Source organism: Antennarius striatus, chromosome 6 (genome assembly GCF_040054535.1).
Source record: "Antennarius striatus isolate MH-2024 chromosome 6, ASM4005453v1, whole genome shotgun sequence".
Classification (NCBI taxonomy): domain Eukaryota; kingdom Metazoa; phylum Chordata; class Actinopteri; order Lophiiformes; family Antennariidae; genus Antennarius; species Antennarius striatus.
Window position 1 is genome coordinate 13,325,176 of NC_090781.1, and position 16,401 is coordinate 13,341,576.

Below are 16,401 nucleotides of genomic sequence, written 5' to 3' on the forward strand. Positions count from 1 at the left end.
TCTCCCTCTCACTTTCTCTCTCACTAAAAGTCTTACGGAGGACTTTGAGCCAACGAGATCTGATATCACCTTCATCTCAGGAGGGTTGAGCCTGTGAACACAGAGGGCCTTCTATCCCTCTAAGAGAGTGTTGTTCTGCTCCTTCTCCATCCCTGTGACTATGTATTCCGCTGGTTTGGAAATCCTTGGGATGATCCTGGCCGTGGCTGGCTGGCTGGGGGTGATGGTCGCCTGTGGCCTACCCATGTGGCGGGTGGCGGCCTACATCGGTCAAAACATTGTGATTTCACAGGTGATCTGGGAAGGCTTATGGATGAACTGTTCGGTGCAGAGCACAGGCCAGATGCACTGCAGGGTGCACGACTCCATGCTGGGACTGCCAGCGGACTTACAAGCAGCCCGTGCCTTGGTGATCGTCTCCATGGTGCTGTGCATTGTGGGTATTGCCTTGTCAGTGACTGGTGCCAAATGCACCAACTGCAGCCGAGACGTGAGCAGTAAACCGCGGCTTGTGGTGTCTGCTGGAGTAACCTTCCTGGTGGCTGGAATGCTGATTCTGGTGGCAGTGTCCTGGATAGCACATGTCATCGTCCTGAGTTTTTACGACCCAATGTTGGAGGAGACAGGGAAGAGGGAGTTTGGTAACGCTTTGTACTTTGGCTGGGCCGCCTCCTGCTTGCTCATCCTAGGGGGAGCCCTGCTCTGTTGCTCCTGCCCTCGTGAGGCAACTTCAGCACAAAGCGGTCAAGGCTCCATGCTTTCACAGGTGAACTACTCGCCTGTCAAGATCATGTCAGTCAATGGATACACCAGAAGAGACTACGTGTGAGCGTGTGACATGTCAGTGCACACGGAGCTACGACTGCAAATTTATGGATGTTTGATGGAATGGCTGTTAATGCAGCAACTCGAGCTTAAACATTAAAGATTAACCACCGGAACATGTCTCAAGAGGTGTTTTTATGTCTGTTCTATCTAGTCGTGGGCTTTTCATGGTGTCTAATTTTATAATAACAATTAACACAATATTTGTGCGGACCATTTTTAATTTTTGCAAAATACAAAAAAGAAAAGTGTCTCACGTTCAAACTTTCTCCAATTTCCTACTATGTAGTCCAAAAAATTAAGCTTAACTTTATCCAGATATTTTATTTCAATGTAAATGTTGGAGAGAAACAATGGGGGACTTGTTTCAAAGGAGCACCTTTAACTTCCTTTGCGATGTAGCCTGTCAACGACACTGGAGTGAAACTGAGTCAAAGATAAGGTAACTACACTGTAAGTGAGTCTAAACAGAGACACAAAGACCACATTGATCAACTGGTTGGGAAATGTTTACTTATCTTACCAAGGTGGGAATTACAGAAATAAAAGCCTCAGTGCTCAAAGAGTCACATGAAAATCTGAGTAAACGAAAGCAGGATCTAAAAAAACTAAAAATTAATGACACTTTAATACTGCAGCAGCAGAGTGGGTCAAAGGGTGTCCTTCATCATGGGATCCATGGGGTCATACTATGAAATGCATTGATACATAGAATATAAAAAGTAATTAATTTAATTTAATTTATTTTGGCACATTGTTGTTTTAAACTGTCCATTCATTCCCAATAGACATATTTTTCTCATGCAGTTTCCCAGCCACAAAGAGTCTCTCAGTTGCTATCACTAAACCTTCCTACCCCCTATCAATGTAGTCACAACATCTTCCATCTCAGATGTGACCCTGAACATGCTCACAATAACATTTCCCTCAGGAACAGCAAGTTTTGTTATAATTGTAAGACAAGAAGTTGACCTAGCCAGTGCCATTGCAGTCTCTCTACACAGTATTATGATTATAATAAACAATAAAAATCTGAAACGTGAACCAACATTTCCATTAGATATGTAACCTTGCAATGTCTTTCTAAGCTTTTTAAAAGGCAGATAGGGTTCCTAGACTCCTAACTTTCTTGTCTAAACTGCTCCATAGTTTGACACCAGCATGTCCTCGTGCGTTTATACCACCAAATGCCAGATGCTAACATTGCATTACTACATTTGAAGTATTAAATTACTGGACCTTTCACTTCAATTATAAAAAATATGACTAACAAAAATATAACATAAAACTAACAAGACACTAAACTAACTCCTATTATACACCACCAACATCAAGTACTTAAACCACCTTTTCCTGCTTCCATATTAAACTAATGAAAGCATTAAGATTCTAATTTAATAAAGTTTTTTTTTCTGAAATTCACTGTTCTGCGTGAGCACTTTTTCTTTTGACACATTTTTTATATTTTGCCAGTAAAGCTAACATTTGTGTATGTAACTAGTAAGAGTACATACAACAGACCTTAAAATATATGTCTTTAAGCTTGGCATTTTGCTACTGTTGTTTAAATCTGTGAACTTCCTTGGCCTCTGAAAGATAATTCCACTTTCACTACTCTCAGACTATTTAACAACAGGTAAGGTTCAGAAATATTTTTCTTTCTTAACTTGCTTTGGCTTGGGAAATGAGGTTAATGATCTGGCAGATGGGCTTCTAAATATCCTGAAGAACCCCCTTGAGTGAGACGCTGCTGGCTGGATTGTGTTTCAGTGCCCGGCTGTGCAGTCATGTGTAAATGAGAAAGTATAACGGCTCAGTCAGAAACAAATGCAAACTGCAATGTCTTAGCAAACCAACTCCTGCTTCATGTCTGTCACGATAGAATACAAAACCAAACATATCAGTGTTAAAACACTGAACTCTATCACGAGTTGTGTACAAATAAATATTTCAGCAATTAAACAGAAATTAAACTTTTAAGTCTGAGTTGAGAAGTTTAGGCTATTAAAGCTCTACATCTTCCTTTACCTTCAGTAATTACACAAAATGTAAAAATGATGTATTTTTTTGCCGATTGATGAAGTACTACTTGACCAGAGACATCTCATGTTTGCTGTTAAAGCAGCTCTTCATTTTAATGCCTTTCCTTTTTTTAGTTTGTGTGATTTACAGGTTGACCGGTGCTGTGCAGATTCATTGCAGTGAGTGAGAGATAAGGGATCCAGGTACGACTGCAGATATGATATTCAGAAGGGTGTTTTTCTGGACCATGTGCAAATATTAAAATGATGTAAAATGTCCTGATTTGAAAAAGAACATTGATAAGACCGTCCTGTTAACTCACACAGACAATTGTTTCAGAATTCAGGACCGTGACCCCCTATTTCTTTGTATGGTAGAGTTTATGTATTATATATACAGTGTTTATGGTAGTCATGAACAAACATGTACACCTTCAGAGATACACACACCATTCACATGCCTTCCTCATGCAGATCATGAGGAAGGTCTTTTTTGTTGGCTTTTTTTTGTGACTCCCAACTACACGCTGGAGTCGGTTCAGTATTTCTAATGTTGTGTCATATCAACAAGATTGCTAACAGACAAAAAAAAATACAATACAATAATGTGCAGCTCTTTCACACAACTTGAGGTGTTGAGTTTATAAAATTTGCTAAGCAAGTTAAAACCACTCTCTAGGAGGTAGGTGTGTCATTGTCTACAAAGAAATGACTGCATTGCAGTAAATACAGAGGGTTCACCTGACGTATGAAAGAAGATCAGGGTAAAATTGTGAATTCAGAGACCGAAACATCCCACTACTTACCCTGACCTACCCTGAAAGTAGGTCAGGGAAAAATTTTGAATTCAGGGGCAGTCTCTGACTGCCTTGTTAAGAATGCGTTAGTGCTTTTCTACATTTTAATGTATTGTTTGTTTGTTTGTTTGTTTGTTTGTTTGTTTAACCCACTGAATTAAAGCTAAAGGTTTGCACTTCAACTGCATCTGAACTGTTTTCTTTAAAATTCATTGAGTGACTGTACAGAACCAAGATTAGAAAAACTTTAACTCTGTCCAAATATTCATGGACTTAACTGGAGGGAGGCTCACCCCAGACATAAAAACAAACCCTCCTGATAATCACAATCCTTGCTTCTGGTTTTAGGGAATTCATAAACCCTTTGCACAACTTTCAGTAATAAAATAAAACCAGAAACATCATTTTAAACATTTGACTCATTTGTCAGAAAAAAATATAATGGGAAAACTGCAGATGTTGACACAGTGTTTTCCACGTTCCCTCAGATCTGTTGATCTTTACCATGTCTGTTATCCTTTAACTAGTCCGTACCTCAGATACTCTCGTTCTGTTTACCCTCTCCTCACCCAAATAGATGGGAGAGCTACTGAGGCAGAAGAAGTTAAATGATTAAACTACGGCCATTTACAAGCCAAGGCCAGGTTTTGGGACATTCAAACAAGGGACAGATGATGATTTGAGCTCTTCCCTGGCTAATGACTAAGTGACTCCACCTTCTCCAGTAAAGAAGTGACTGTTTAAGTGTGATCATCACTCTGGAGACCACACTGACAACTGAGAGGAGACTTTTCTGCATTTTAACTACCTAGCAAATACAGACATGCCTTCAGTGGGACTGGAGATACTTGGAGTGACTCTGGCAGTCCTGGGATGGATTTTAGCCATCGTATCCTGTGCTTTGCCCATGTGGAGAGTGTCAGCTTTTATTGGGATGAATATCGTCACAGCCCAGATCACCTGGGAAGGCCTTTGGATGAACTGCGTGGTCCAAAGCACAGGACAGATGCAGTGTAAAATCCATGACTCTATGTTGGCTCTAACTGCAGACCTTCAGGCTGCCCGCGCCCTCACTATCATCTCCATTATAGTGGGCATTGTGGGAGTCTTGGTGGGCATGATGGGGTCAAAATGCACTAACTGTGTAGAAGAAGAGTCTGCCAAGGCTCGGGTGATGATTGCAGCCGGCGTGACCTTCATTGTGGCATCTCTTACCCAGCTGATCCCTGTGTCCTGGTCAGCACACAGCATCATCATGGAGTTCTACAATCCAATGGTAGCAGAGGCTCAGAAGAGGGAGATCGGAGCAGCTCTTTACCTGGGCTGGGCTGCAGCAGCATTTCTGCTCATCGGAGGGGGCATACTCTGCTCCAGTTGCCCCAAAGAACCGGAGAAAAGATACGGGCCTCCCTCAAAGACAATTTACTCCAACACCAGATCAATCGTCCCAAGCGGTTATGATCGAAGAGACTATGTCTAAGCTTTATCCTGATCTTTTCTCGTGACTTGCCACCAAGGAAAAAACAGCTCAAAGATAGGCATTTGTTATTTGATTTTCATCCAACCGTATCATGTGTGCTGTTTGAACCAAACCTACACCAACTGTATTAAATTTTTTTGTTTGTGTTTTGTGTGTTGGAAGTAGTCCAACAAAATCTTAGTGATATCATGTGACATTTATTATATGCTTCATGAAATACATTTTGTAAAGTGTGAGCCCAACATGTGAATTTGCAGTTAAACTTTCTTTTTACTTTATTCACTATGTATTTGTTTTATGAAGAAATTAAACATTTCAATTGACATGATGGAGAAAATCTGTTACCCTGACAACATTTTGATGTTCTACTTTTTTCATTAATATATTTATTTTAAGCTGAGATGTTTTGATGAAAATTTATATCAACCTTTTTGATTTAATTTTCACCTCCCAGAAAGGCTGAAACACAGGAACAAAATTGTATTCATCAGTCATACTTATAACATATTCTTTTGGTGACTTTTTTTTAGATAATATACATGTCCAAAGAATTTATTTTAATATGTCTTCTAGTCAAGGTGGTATAGTCAGTCACACTTTAGGAGAGACTGTTGAAACTAAAACAGAAACACTTTTAGAATCTGAACCAACAGTTTAAAAAATAAATTATTTCATCTCTGCTCTTCAATCAATAGACTGAAAGAAATGTCTGAATCCCAGCTTCCTGCATAGACAGTCATTAGGCTGACGACTGGGAGTCTATGACAGCACCTATCCACCTGGCTGTCTCCCATATGTCTGTTAGCTCCATGATAACAAGAACTGCTACTTTGTCAGCTTCCCAACACTCGGCTATCTGAACTGACCTCCCTAACAATGGATCTGTTTCATGTCAGAGGGACAGACTTAGGGGATTTCAACAGAATGCTGGAGGGTGGAGGGGAGACATTTCTAAGCAGACAGTCACAGCTCTGAAGATTTGAAGAATTTCAAGGGCATGCGGTGGGGAAAAAAATGGAACTGTTGTCAGGCGAAACCATCAGAACAACAATTCTAAGAGATGCTTGACATTCACTTCATTTGTGATAACAGGGTCTGTCTGTCTATCTGTCTGTCTGTCTGTCTGTCTGTCTGTCTGTCTGTCTGTCTGTCTGTCTGTCTGTCTGTCTGTCTGTGTCTGTCTGTCCGTCCGTCCGTCCGTCCATCTATCCATCCATCCATCCATCCATCCATCCATCCAGCCATCCATCCATCCATCCGTGTGTGTGTTTTATGCTAAGATCTAAAAGAAGAGACTGACTCAGACATCCTTATCTCCTCAGGCAGGTCATTCCAGAGAGCTCTGATAGGAAAAGCTCTGGTTCTTGTATTAAACTTGGAAGAAAAATGCCTGTCTGAAACTATGCTGGCATTTATATGGGATTAAGTGGTAACAAAAACTGGAGCCTGGCCAATAAATTCCCATAAAATTGGTGATATATTATGAAAGGGATTCAAATAAAAATAGGAGATTAATGCATTTACATTGGTCTCCTGTAGCAACTGCAATGTGGCCAAATGATTTAGTTCTAGTTTAAAAAAATCTTTTTTTCAAAGGTTTTAGGTTAAAACTAGAGAAAAATGTGTTGCATATAAATTACCATACATAAAATAAGGTTAAATAAGATCAAAACAGAACAAAAGGAAATGTTTGTGGAAAATAAACCACTGAATGTTCCTCAAATCAAATTCAAATGTCAGATATACAATGAAGAAAATCAATTAAAACACAAGTGCAGCAAAGAACATGAGCATTAGAGTTAGGAAAGAACAAAACATTTTACAATCAAATCATAGATGCTTAAATGAAATGCGTATATTTCCTTTAAAGACATTTATAAAAGTGACCTCTCTAGGTGCAACCTCTTTGGTTAGCATTGTAAATCAAAAACCATTAGTTTACATTTTTATAATAAAGGAATGGTACTTATTTGCCCTTTCAGCTGTAAAAGGCCTCTTTGTGGCCAGACCCATTGTGAAGCTGGCCATGTAAGCTGATAGCACAGTGTCCACGTCCTTCCTCCCCTTCTGGTGATGTCAGCTCCTTGAAAGACTCCTCCCCTCCACCTGATCTGCTTTATAAAGGATATCAGTGAGGCCAAGGCAACAGATCATAACACACTCGCTGATGCTGGTAAGATATTAATTTAATTAGTACTGGGGTCTGGTTGACTTTTTCCTGTTGCTGATTCTTTTTTTTGTGACCTCTCTTCAGGTGTGACACACATTCCGCAACGCAAGAACAAGACATTCCAGCATGTCTGTCGGGTTGGAGTTGATAGGCATCTCCCTGTGCATTTTGGGATGGATTATTGCCATTGTGGCTTGCGCTCTCCCAATGTGGAGGGTGACGGCTTTCATCGGCAGCAACATTGTGACGGCTCAGATCATTTGGGAGGGCCTGTGGATGACCTGTGTGGTCCAGAGCACTGGTCAGATGCAGTGTAAGGTCTACGACTCCATGCTCGCTCTCTCCCAAGACCTCCAAGCTGCCCGTGCCCTCACTGTCATCTCCATCCTCTTGGCCATCTTGGCTGTGCTTATCGCCATTGCTGGGGCCAAGTGCACCAACTGCATTGATGATGAGTCAAGCAAGGCCAAAGTGATGATCATCTCGGGGGTTTTCTTCATCATATCTGGGTTCATGCAGCTCATTCCAGTCTCTTGGACAGCCAACACTATAATAAGGGATTTCTACAATCCCTTACTGAGTGACGCTCAGCGGAGGGAGCTGGGGGCTGCGCTGTACATCGGCTGGGCAGCTGCTGCCCTCCTCGTTCTCGGCGGCGGGCTACTCTGCTGCTCCTGTCCGCCACGTGAGACCAGGTACAACCCTTCACGGATGGCTTACTCTGCTTCACGGTCTGCAGCTGGCCCAGGGTTGGAGAGGAAGGACTACGTATGAGTGAAGGCCACAGCTGAAAGGACATTTAAGAACTCCAGACCTTCCCTTCACACTAAATTGGGTGTACTGAGGGACTGAGCTCAAAGAAACAAAGAGACTCCACAATGAAGGACATGTGTGATTTAGCTTTAATGTTTTGTATCTTTGAATTATGCTTTTTGTTATACAGAGACTGAAAAAGCGTGACAATGTCCTTTAATCCCATTTGAAAACAAAACCAAAAGAAAAGTATGCTCTGTACTATTAAAGGTCACAGTACTAAACGTTACTGTAAAATTATCTACTTTTTATACAGTCTCCTATACAGCTTCTCAATGTTTACCACAAAACATCTTTATGGACACCGCTGACTGCTTCATATCATCTTCATAATAAGGCACCACTGGATACAAAATGGAAGAACTGAGTGTGTTTGACGGTTGTAAATGGTGCAAATCAGTTGTATTCAATGCAGCTATGGTCAGGGTGGGGAGGAGGCTCTAAATACTGTCAGTGTCCTTTGTGTCCATCACGTCATACCTGGAAAAATGTATCCTGCAAGTGTTTTTTTTTTTTTTAATAAACATATTTTTCAAGATACTAAATGTTTTACTTTGTGGCTTTGCCTTAACTTTTTGAACTAATTTTAACTTATTTATTTATATATCTATTTATTCTTAAAATCATGTACCATTTAGGCTGTTGAGATTTTATATTTATTCCCACATGAATCAGTAAACCACAAGCAAACATGAGGGCTCATTCCAGGTGTCTTTATGAGAGCATCCTGACATTCAATCCTGGCGGCTACATTACCAGAAACTGGCAACTTAACCACACATGGTCCGAACAGTTAACTGCAGGATCAGTTAGCAGAGGTGAGAAGTTAGAGCACAGAGGACTGGACTCATGACAAACTTACATGATTTATTCATCCTTCAAAAACTATCTATCGTTGAATGCCTGGCACAGCTTGTGTGCTTCTTACCAACGCCCTGCTACATATTTATACTATTACACAGCTTCGTGGGAGCTGACCTGTACCACAACAGATTGGTGGCCACTGACCTGGTAAAAATAGAAGCAGAAGTACACAGTATTTATTCCTCAGTGTTTTCCACCGAACCAGCCTAGACTGGTTTAGGTTGAAACCTGCTTTTATCCTCCTGGGTTAACAAACTTCACCTCTTTTTTCCACTGTGGCATCCTATCTGCTCCTCAGTTTTTGGTTTCTTTTTAATGAAGGGTAAATCAGCACATTATCATCCAAACTCCAGCCAGAGCTTCTTTAGACATGAGTCATGCCTTTCTGTCTAATTTCAAAAGGACATGTAGTCACACTTGACAAAAGGCAGCGTCTTTAAAAATTAATGAACATCTCATAGTAAATATGGGAGAGGTCTGTAGGTGCTGTATTACATTACTTTGTTACTGTTGTCTTTTTCTCCCATATCAGTATCACCACTGACAAAGGGCGAGGAACAGCTTGACATCTGGTCATGATTAGTGCAACTGCAAATTACAGCTCAATTAAATTCTAATGCTTCAAAACAAGTTAAAATTTAAGAATGTCTTCTGAAAGTTGCACTGCTATGTTTTCCAAGAAGATTTGTTTTAAAATGTTTTACAAACATTTTAAAACAAGTTTGTATGTATGTCATATGTTTAAAATTTTGATCTGCTCTCAGATTAAGTCAGATGCTGTAGTTTACGTGTCGGAAAAAATGCAAACGACAACCTTTTATGCATGGATTCCATTTAAAATTGTAGTGATCCTTTACTTTACATATTTTACTAAGTCGCAATTTATTTTAATAAATGACTAACCTGAAGAGTTCATTAAGTTTGAATCCTCCTAAATTCACTTTCTAGCTAGGTTTAGCATCTGTTTTTGCGTAATAAGGTAAAAATGTTGCAATGTTCAGGGCAAAGGAACCAATCCTGCATCCACCCATTTATCCAGATCTCCATCAAAATTCACTGAGTACTTTCCTGGCTCACCCTTGCACCAAATTTGTGGGAGTCTGTCCAGCAGTTTTGTATAAATATAACAAATTACCAAACAGGGAAAAAAAGAAAAAATAGACACGAAGACAAAATCTCTATGAAATAGATGCTTACTTGGTTTATATAGAAATGAAATCAGTTACACTTAAATCTCTTAATCTAGTCATTTTATTTTAATGTCATTTCTGCTACACCTCATTTATCATGTAGATACAACATACAGTAACACTATATAACATTATTCGGCACAAACCACACAACACAGACCTAATAAACTTTCCACAGCTTCCACAGTAAATTCATTCCACAGTGGTGTCACAGAGCATCGTGATGACAGAGCCTGTTCACCACTGATCTGGAATTTCTGTGTGCCTGTTCCAGTGACTTGTCAAAAACCCTCGGGCATGTTTGGTGTTTTTCAAGCTAATAAAGGATTCTTATACAGTTATATGACAGTTGTTATATATACCTAGCTATCCTTTAATGGACCTACACAGCAAGGAAAGAAGGTAAATAAGAATGTATGAAAAATAGCATGAAAGAAATCAAGAAAGAAAGACATTCTGTGAGTGTCTGGTCATGCTCTGCAGGCTCTGACCAAACCAAACTCTGGTCACATGACCGATACTGGGGAATGTGAAGGGCAGTGGGGTTGCCTGGCACCTGAAGCCACAAAGCAATAGCAGCCCCCCTTCCCTGAAAATAACACAGACTCACTGTGTCCACTCAGTGGGAACGGAAACTCCTGGAGGTTTCTTACCTGCAACAACAGTATATCTAAATCCAAATCTAAACCACAAAAAGACCCACAAAGAAACTGATTCAACAAAAAAAATTCTTTCTATATTAAAGTTCCAGGACTCTGACTACTTTTGTTTGTGCTGATATGAGCTTTCTCAGCACATACCATTTTCTCTTTTTTAATATCTGCTGAAGAGCATTTTTCCTCATGAAAAGCTGGCTCCTGCTGCTCAGACTATAGTTGTTCACAAAAAACAACAAAAAACAAAACAGAGGAAGGAGTGCTTTTGTTTGCTTGTTAAAATCTAAAACAGAATGAAAGGAGTTATGATAATGATCATACCCAAATCACAGAATCTGATCTCAAATTTTCATGTATATAGGAATTAAAGAAAATAGCAAGGATGATGCAGCAGCACTGCAATAATGGTTACTGAGATTGTTTCCACATACTCTTAACAACTAGACAGTCATGCGGTGTCCTGATGTGCTGTCTTCCACCCAGGGCTGAACAGGTAGGCTTGGACAAAAAATTAAAGGTACAGCTTGTAACTTTCCTCTCATGACTCATATTTTTTCCTGCTTGTTTTAAGATCATCAGCAGAAATGACAATTTTGTGTATAATCAACGTTTTTAAAACATCACAGTTCAAAGCTACCATGTTCATGATGCGGGTGAACAGTATGAGTGAGTCCTTGAAGGGATCGTTCTGTGTTTTTTACCAAATGTCCTGAGAAAGCAAATGGAGGATGACTGCACAGGGTGGAACATTGTGTGAGCCATGGGTTTATTCATGTGTTGTGTCAATCTGTGTGTGTCTGGAGCAACATCAGCTTATTAACTCATTGGGTATGAGCCCAGATACCTGCTGATAAGTTTCTCAGTCAGATGAAAAGAACATCCTCCCTTACATTCCAGCAGTATGTCTTCCAACTGGACAGAGTTTAGGAATGCTCGCCCTTCTCACTTTTCAGTTTGCAAAAAAAAAAAATTATCAGATTAAAGCCAATTTGGTAAAACAGTAGTGTACTCACATCAGAAAATGCCAGGTGAATAGTGCAAGGTTGCTGGTTTAAAGAACCACCACTTTAACTCAGAAAAGTCTACTTTTTGAATAGCTACTGGTTGATAAGAGCTGATAAAGGCTCTTCAATATAAGATGCATCTTGTACAATGAAATACAGCACACATCAAATGCTAAAAAAAGTCAAAATACTTTAAAATGATTAGTGCACCCATGTAAATTAGAGTAACCGAGGGGATTTATATGTCATCCAATAGCTTGTTTCCGCACTGCCAGAGAGACCCATTCTAACATCACAGTAATGAAACTTTTTAAGTATTGAGGCATTTTCAATAATAATGATACAGTCCATAAAAAACAGTTGCTCCTGCTGCCATCTACTGGACAAAGAAACAGCCCCCCCCATATAATGGAGATAAAAGGACATGGAAACACGTGAGAAACCATAAGTGTTAAATTACTTAATTTTTTTAAAAATGACTGAGTTATCAGGTTCCTGCAAAACTACAGCAGCTACCCCCCCCAGCATCGCTCCTGAGTGAATGTAAGATGTTGATCTGCATTCCAGCCTGTCACAACCTTAAACACAGAATAAAAGTCATGATCCTCCTGATCTCTAAAGAACTTGATTAAATTTAATCAGGATCACTAACAGACGTGCTTTGAACAAACCTTTGCTCTTTTAAAAGATCATATGTGAAGTAACGGCAGAAAGAAAAGTTGAGACCTGTGGAAATTCATTTTTAATTTCTTATATGCAGTATCAACATTAATTATAACAAAATGTCCCAAAGAAAATTGAGTTAAAGGGAGTGACGGTGGTGAAAAAAGGTCGAAAACAACTATTTAAAGAAAATATTTTTCCCATATTATTCATCCATATTTGTGCAAAAAAATCACCAAATGTTAAAACAATTTTAAAAAATTTTGCTTACAAAAAAAATTAAACATTTTGTTAGCGCTGTCAGCAGATTAACATGACGTCCAGTCAGTTGGGCCTCGTGGCTTCTTCAGTGGTATAGAGATATGCAGCATCATCCTCTCCATAGATAATGGCCACAGTCTCACCAGCATCCGGTGCACTGGTATGTAGGTAAGCCTGAAGCAGAGAAAACAGAAAAGGTTCCCTTTTACATTTTGGTAAATGAATTGAATCCCCCCCCCCCAAAAAAAAATTTGGAATTCATCTCTGCCTGAGTTGTTTTTTTTCAGTTTCATCACATTATTATCCCCCAGAAAAATACTACAATGCACGTACTGCTACAAGGAACCTAATATTAATTACATGTTTGACTTTGACTCAAATCTCTACTTGGGTCTAGAAGCATCAATCTCTTCACCCTCTCCAGCAGCTGCAGTCGCTCCTCGTTCAACAGGTTGTTCTGTCTCAGCTGGCTGACTGTGCTCTCCAGGCCGAGAAGCTTCTCCAGGTGCCGACGGTGTCGCTGCTGCAGCACTTTCACCTTCTTCTGCAGCTCAACCACAATGGCCTCCAGTTGCTCCTTGCTCAAACTGTTTTTATGGTAGCTGGTCATGTAAGATAAATTGAAAGAGATGCTTACTGTATGCTAACAGCAAATATATTTTTCAGCTGAACTAGTAATGTTGAACCAATGAAGGGGGGGTTCAGGGAGTCTGTGCCCCCCTGAAGCTGAGAGCTTTTTAGTAATTTATACATGATAACTTTGACTTTAATATGCCACTACGAATGTTTGAAGTGAAATGCCACCAACATTCTTATTTGTCTAAATTGTCTAATTGTTTCACAAATTTCCCCAGTGTGGGACAAATAGAGGGTTATCTTATCTTGGTATTCAACCAATCACCAAGTTGTTCCATTTTCCTGTTGATTGTGGAAAATCTGCTGCAAAATTGAGTTGATAGCCAAGATTCACAGAATTGCCATCTTACCAGTGTTCCTCTAGCTGGTAGTGCTGTGAATCGATGCTGTCCTCCTCTGATTGGCCATCATCTCCCTCACCCTCATCTGTGTCCAGTTTTTCCACGGTGAGAACCAGAGATGAGGGGGACGGTTGCACATGCTTGGATACTATAGGTAAAATGGATGGGATGGGTTTGGAGCTCAGAGCGGACGACAGGACTGTATCTGGAACGGAGGTGAACCTGGACTTTGTTTCATTAGGGAAAATGTTTGGCATTGTTTCGAAGTAAGAGATGACTTGACTGTCACAGTCTTCATGAACTTCTGAGAATTCATCACCGGTAACAGTCACAAATTCAACACAGAGAGAAGTCAAAGCCTCATCTGTGCATTCAAACACAGGATTGTCCATGACCAACCCATGGCCCTGAGTCAAAATAGCAGCAGTGATCCCATTCACAAGCTCATCTTGCCCTTCAGACATTAATATCAGTTCTGTGTTCTCTCCATTACTTAAATCATTTACTGTTTGAAATAAAGTTAAAGGGAACTTTGTCCCACTCTGGAAATAACAGTCATATTGTCCACCGTTACTCGTTTCCTCCAGGTCTTCTCCCTGCGATGGGTCGACAGTGATCTCATATGTGTGCACCGTATGCAAAGAATTTTCGACCATCAGAGCATCAGCAGCCTTCAACACGTCATCTGACACCACCGTGCTTTCATCATCGTCAGCTCGCAAACGTTTCGGCATCTCCTCGCTGTGATCAGTAGCTTTCCGTTTCTAGAAAGCAGAAAGCAGAACAGTTGGATCAAATTCAACACATTTGTTATTTTTGTGTAAAATGCAAAAATGCAAACACAACATTTCTAATTCAAAAAATTGCAACAACGGTCTAATAATCATTTGAATAAATACATGTGTAAATAGGTTTGTTTTAATGCTCTATATTGCGTATTATAAGGAAAACAATTTGTCATATAGTCGTAGTCAACTTTATTGTCAAATGTACCATATATGCAAGACATACAGCACAGATGAAATTACAGTCCTCTCAGACCCACAGGCAGTAAAAAAACACAAAAGAGCTGCTCTAGCAGGAGAGAGAGGAGCCACTGCGTGTGCATGCGCCGCCATCGTAAAAAGGTTTGTCGCAGTAAAGCCCAACAGAACCCAACATAATATGATACAGAAAAGCATCAAGGAGTAGCCGTGACTCACAATCATCAGACTCCACTCTAGTCTCCACTGCTTTAACATATATGTTGTATTACACTAGACACTATCTAGACAGGTGGCTGCACATCACCAATGTCTTACTCAAATTTCTGTCAGAAAATCCATTACAAAAGAAACAAATGAATAAGAGGGCATTTCTGTAATGCTAGAGTAATTACTTGTCAGTAGTGTGTAGAATTACATTTTCAGTACCTCATTCTCCTGGAAGATAGTAGGCACAGCGTCGTTATCAAGGTAGCGGATGCCCCAACGCACCTTGAAGCACGAGGGTGCGAAATGTTTGTGGCATATATACTGGTGTCGAGAGGGGGTCCAGCACTCTCGCCCCATGTTTTTCAGCCACTGCTGAAGCCGGACTGTGTCGTGTAGAGGGAACCTGTAGACCACAGACGGAAGACGCTGGTTACACTCAGACTTATTCAGGAATAAGTGACAATTTCTTAATTTCTCAAATCAAATGACATGCAAATGCACAGAAAATCATAATTTGCATTTCTCTTTTACTCATAATTTGAAAGTTAAGTCAGCAAACAGAGTTTGAACATAATACCACAAACTAGAGGATCAGGAAAACAGACCGACTCATCACATTTTGGCTTGTGTAATTTGACCCTGCAGTGACATAATCCATCTGTAGTTTCTGAGACATTTGTAAGCACTGTTGTTGTTGTTGTTGTTGTTGTACTTGTATGTTAGGTTGAAATTACTACATTTGTGGCTTTGAAATGATACTGTCAAACACAATGAACTTACAGCGCTAACTTACAAACGTAATCAGTAAACGACATAAAGTGTAGTGTATAACTTACAATACAAATCACAACTGTCCCAAAGGTGAAACCAAGATACAAACTTAACTGATCATCAGAAAAACAGTAACATTTGCTGACATTCCGTAACAGCGTTGATTAAATCCAGTCATCACTGTCGACGTGAGGAAGACGTTGCTTTTCAAAGATATCACAGCACCTTATGAGCGAACAGCTGGATTAGAGACTGTTGAACAGAAACTTCTTACTTGTAGAAACTAATCCTGTCGTTCCCGCTCCCGGAGTCATTCCTACAGTTTGGGACGGAGCAATATTTTGGCATCGCAAGCTGGTGTTGTTGGGGGTGACGTCTCCGTGTTCAGCTGGGTTCACAACAAGGTGAGACTCGTGCTGTGTTGTCAGCTCGGCGCATAGTTGACGAATGAGGATCAGCTGTTAGAGGTCGTGACGTCACTCTACGCGACAGGAAGTCAGTTTTTCTTTTAAGAAAATGTTTATGAAAATAATGTGATTTTAATTAGACTCTTGAAAACAACTTGGTGACACCAGAGAAACGTCTTTGCTATATGAGTTTCACGTCAGTATCACGTTAGAAGAATGTTTGGATTGACCTGTAAATAACATCAACGGGTTCCTGAGTGGCCCGTCAAACTGCTCCATGTTTGGCCGATCCAACAGGTCTATGGCCCG

At 40.1% G+C, this 16,401-nt stretch overlaps 3 protein-coding genes across 6 annotated transcripts; 2 read left to right on the plus strand and 1 right to left on the minus strand.

Annotated features, from left to right (window-relative positions):
• The first annotated feature begins 31 nt into the window (after window positions 1–31).
• Window positions 32–928, plus strand: LOC137597172 (claudin-4). The gene has a single exon (XM_068318149.1). It carries the CDS (start codon window positions 161–163, stop codon window positions 827–829), a length of 669 nt encoding a protein of 222 aa, XP_068174250.1. The 5' UTR covers window positions 32–160; the 3' UTR covers window positions 830–928.
• Window positions 929–4,379: 3,451 nt separating this feature from the next.
• LOC137596243 (claudin-3-like) lies at window positions 4,380–8,631 on the plus strand. 2 transcript variants are annotated; one of them, XM_068316562.1, is made up of 3 exons: window positions 4,380–4,949; window positions 5,113–5,117; window positions 7,419–8,631. In XM_068316562.1, the coding sequence occupies exons 1-3, from the start codon at window positions 4,467–4,469 to the stop codon at window positions 8,065–8,067; spliced, it is 1,137 nt and encodes a 378-aa protein (XP_068172663.1). In that variant the 5' UTR covers window positions 4,380–4,466; the 3' UTR covers window positions 8,068–8,631. The 2 variants fall into 2 exon arrangements, with proteins under 2 accessions (XP_068172663.1, XP_068172662.1); XM_068316561.1 differs by lacking the exons at window positions 4,380–4,949; window positions 5,113–5,117 and adding an exon at window positions 6,878–7,296 and having other exon boundaries at window positions 7,378–8,630.
• A 3,914-nt stretch (window positions 8,632–12,545) lies between these two features.
• LOC137596942 (THAP domain-containing protein 5-like) lies at window positions 12,546–16,138 on the minus strand. Of its 3 annotated transcripts, none has more exons than XM_068317780.1 (5): window positions 15,960–16,138; window positions 15,134–15,317; window positions 13,731–14,485; window positions 13,105–13,346; window positions 12,546–12,918 (listed from the first exon to the last, which is right to left on the minus strand). In XM_068317780.1, exons 1-5 carry the CDS (start codon window positions 16,031–16,033, stop codon window positions 12,884–12,886), a joined length of 1,290 nt encoding a protein of 429 aa, XP_068173881.1. In that variant the 5' UTR covers window positions 16,034–16,138; the 3' UTR covers window positions 12,546–12,883. The 3 variants fall into 3 exon arrangements, with proteins under 3 accessions (XP_068173881.1, XP_068173880.1, XP_068173882.1); XM_068317779.1 differs by having other exon boundaries at window positions 13,160–13,346; window positions 15,960–16,137; XM_068317781.1 differs by lacking the exon at window positions 15,960–16,138 and adding an exon at window positions 15,800–15,926 and having other exon boundaries at window positions 13,160–13,346.
• Between the last annotated feature and the right edge of the window lie 263 nt (window positions 16,139–16,401).

Excerpts from the sequence above, each read along its gene's own strand:
- LOC137597172 (XM_068318149.1), top strand. The coding sequence starts at position 161 with ATGTATTCCGCTGGTTTGGAAATCCTTGGGATGATCCTGGCCGTGGCT.
- LOC137596942 (XM_068317779.1), bottom strand. The coding sequence starts at position 16,033 with ATGCCAAAATATTGCTCCGTCCCAAACTGTAGGAATGACTCCGGGAGC. Across the intron at positions 14,486-15,133 it reads CTATCTTCCAGGAGAATGAG|AAACGGAAAGCTACTGATCA; the intron begins GTACTGAAAATG and ends TCTGCTTTCTAG. Across the intron at positions 13,347-13,730 it reads TACCAGCTAGAGGAACACTG|CTACCATAAAAACAGTTTGA; the intron begins GTAAGATGGCAA and ends TTACATGACCAG.
- LOC137596243 (XM_068316562.1), top strand. The coding sequence starts at position 4,467 with ATGCCTTCAGTGGGACTGGAGATACTTGGAGTGACTCTGGCAGTCCTG.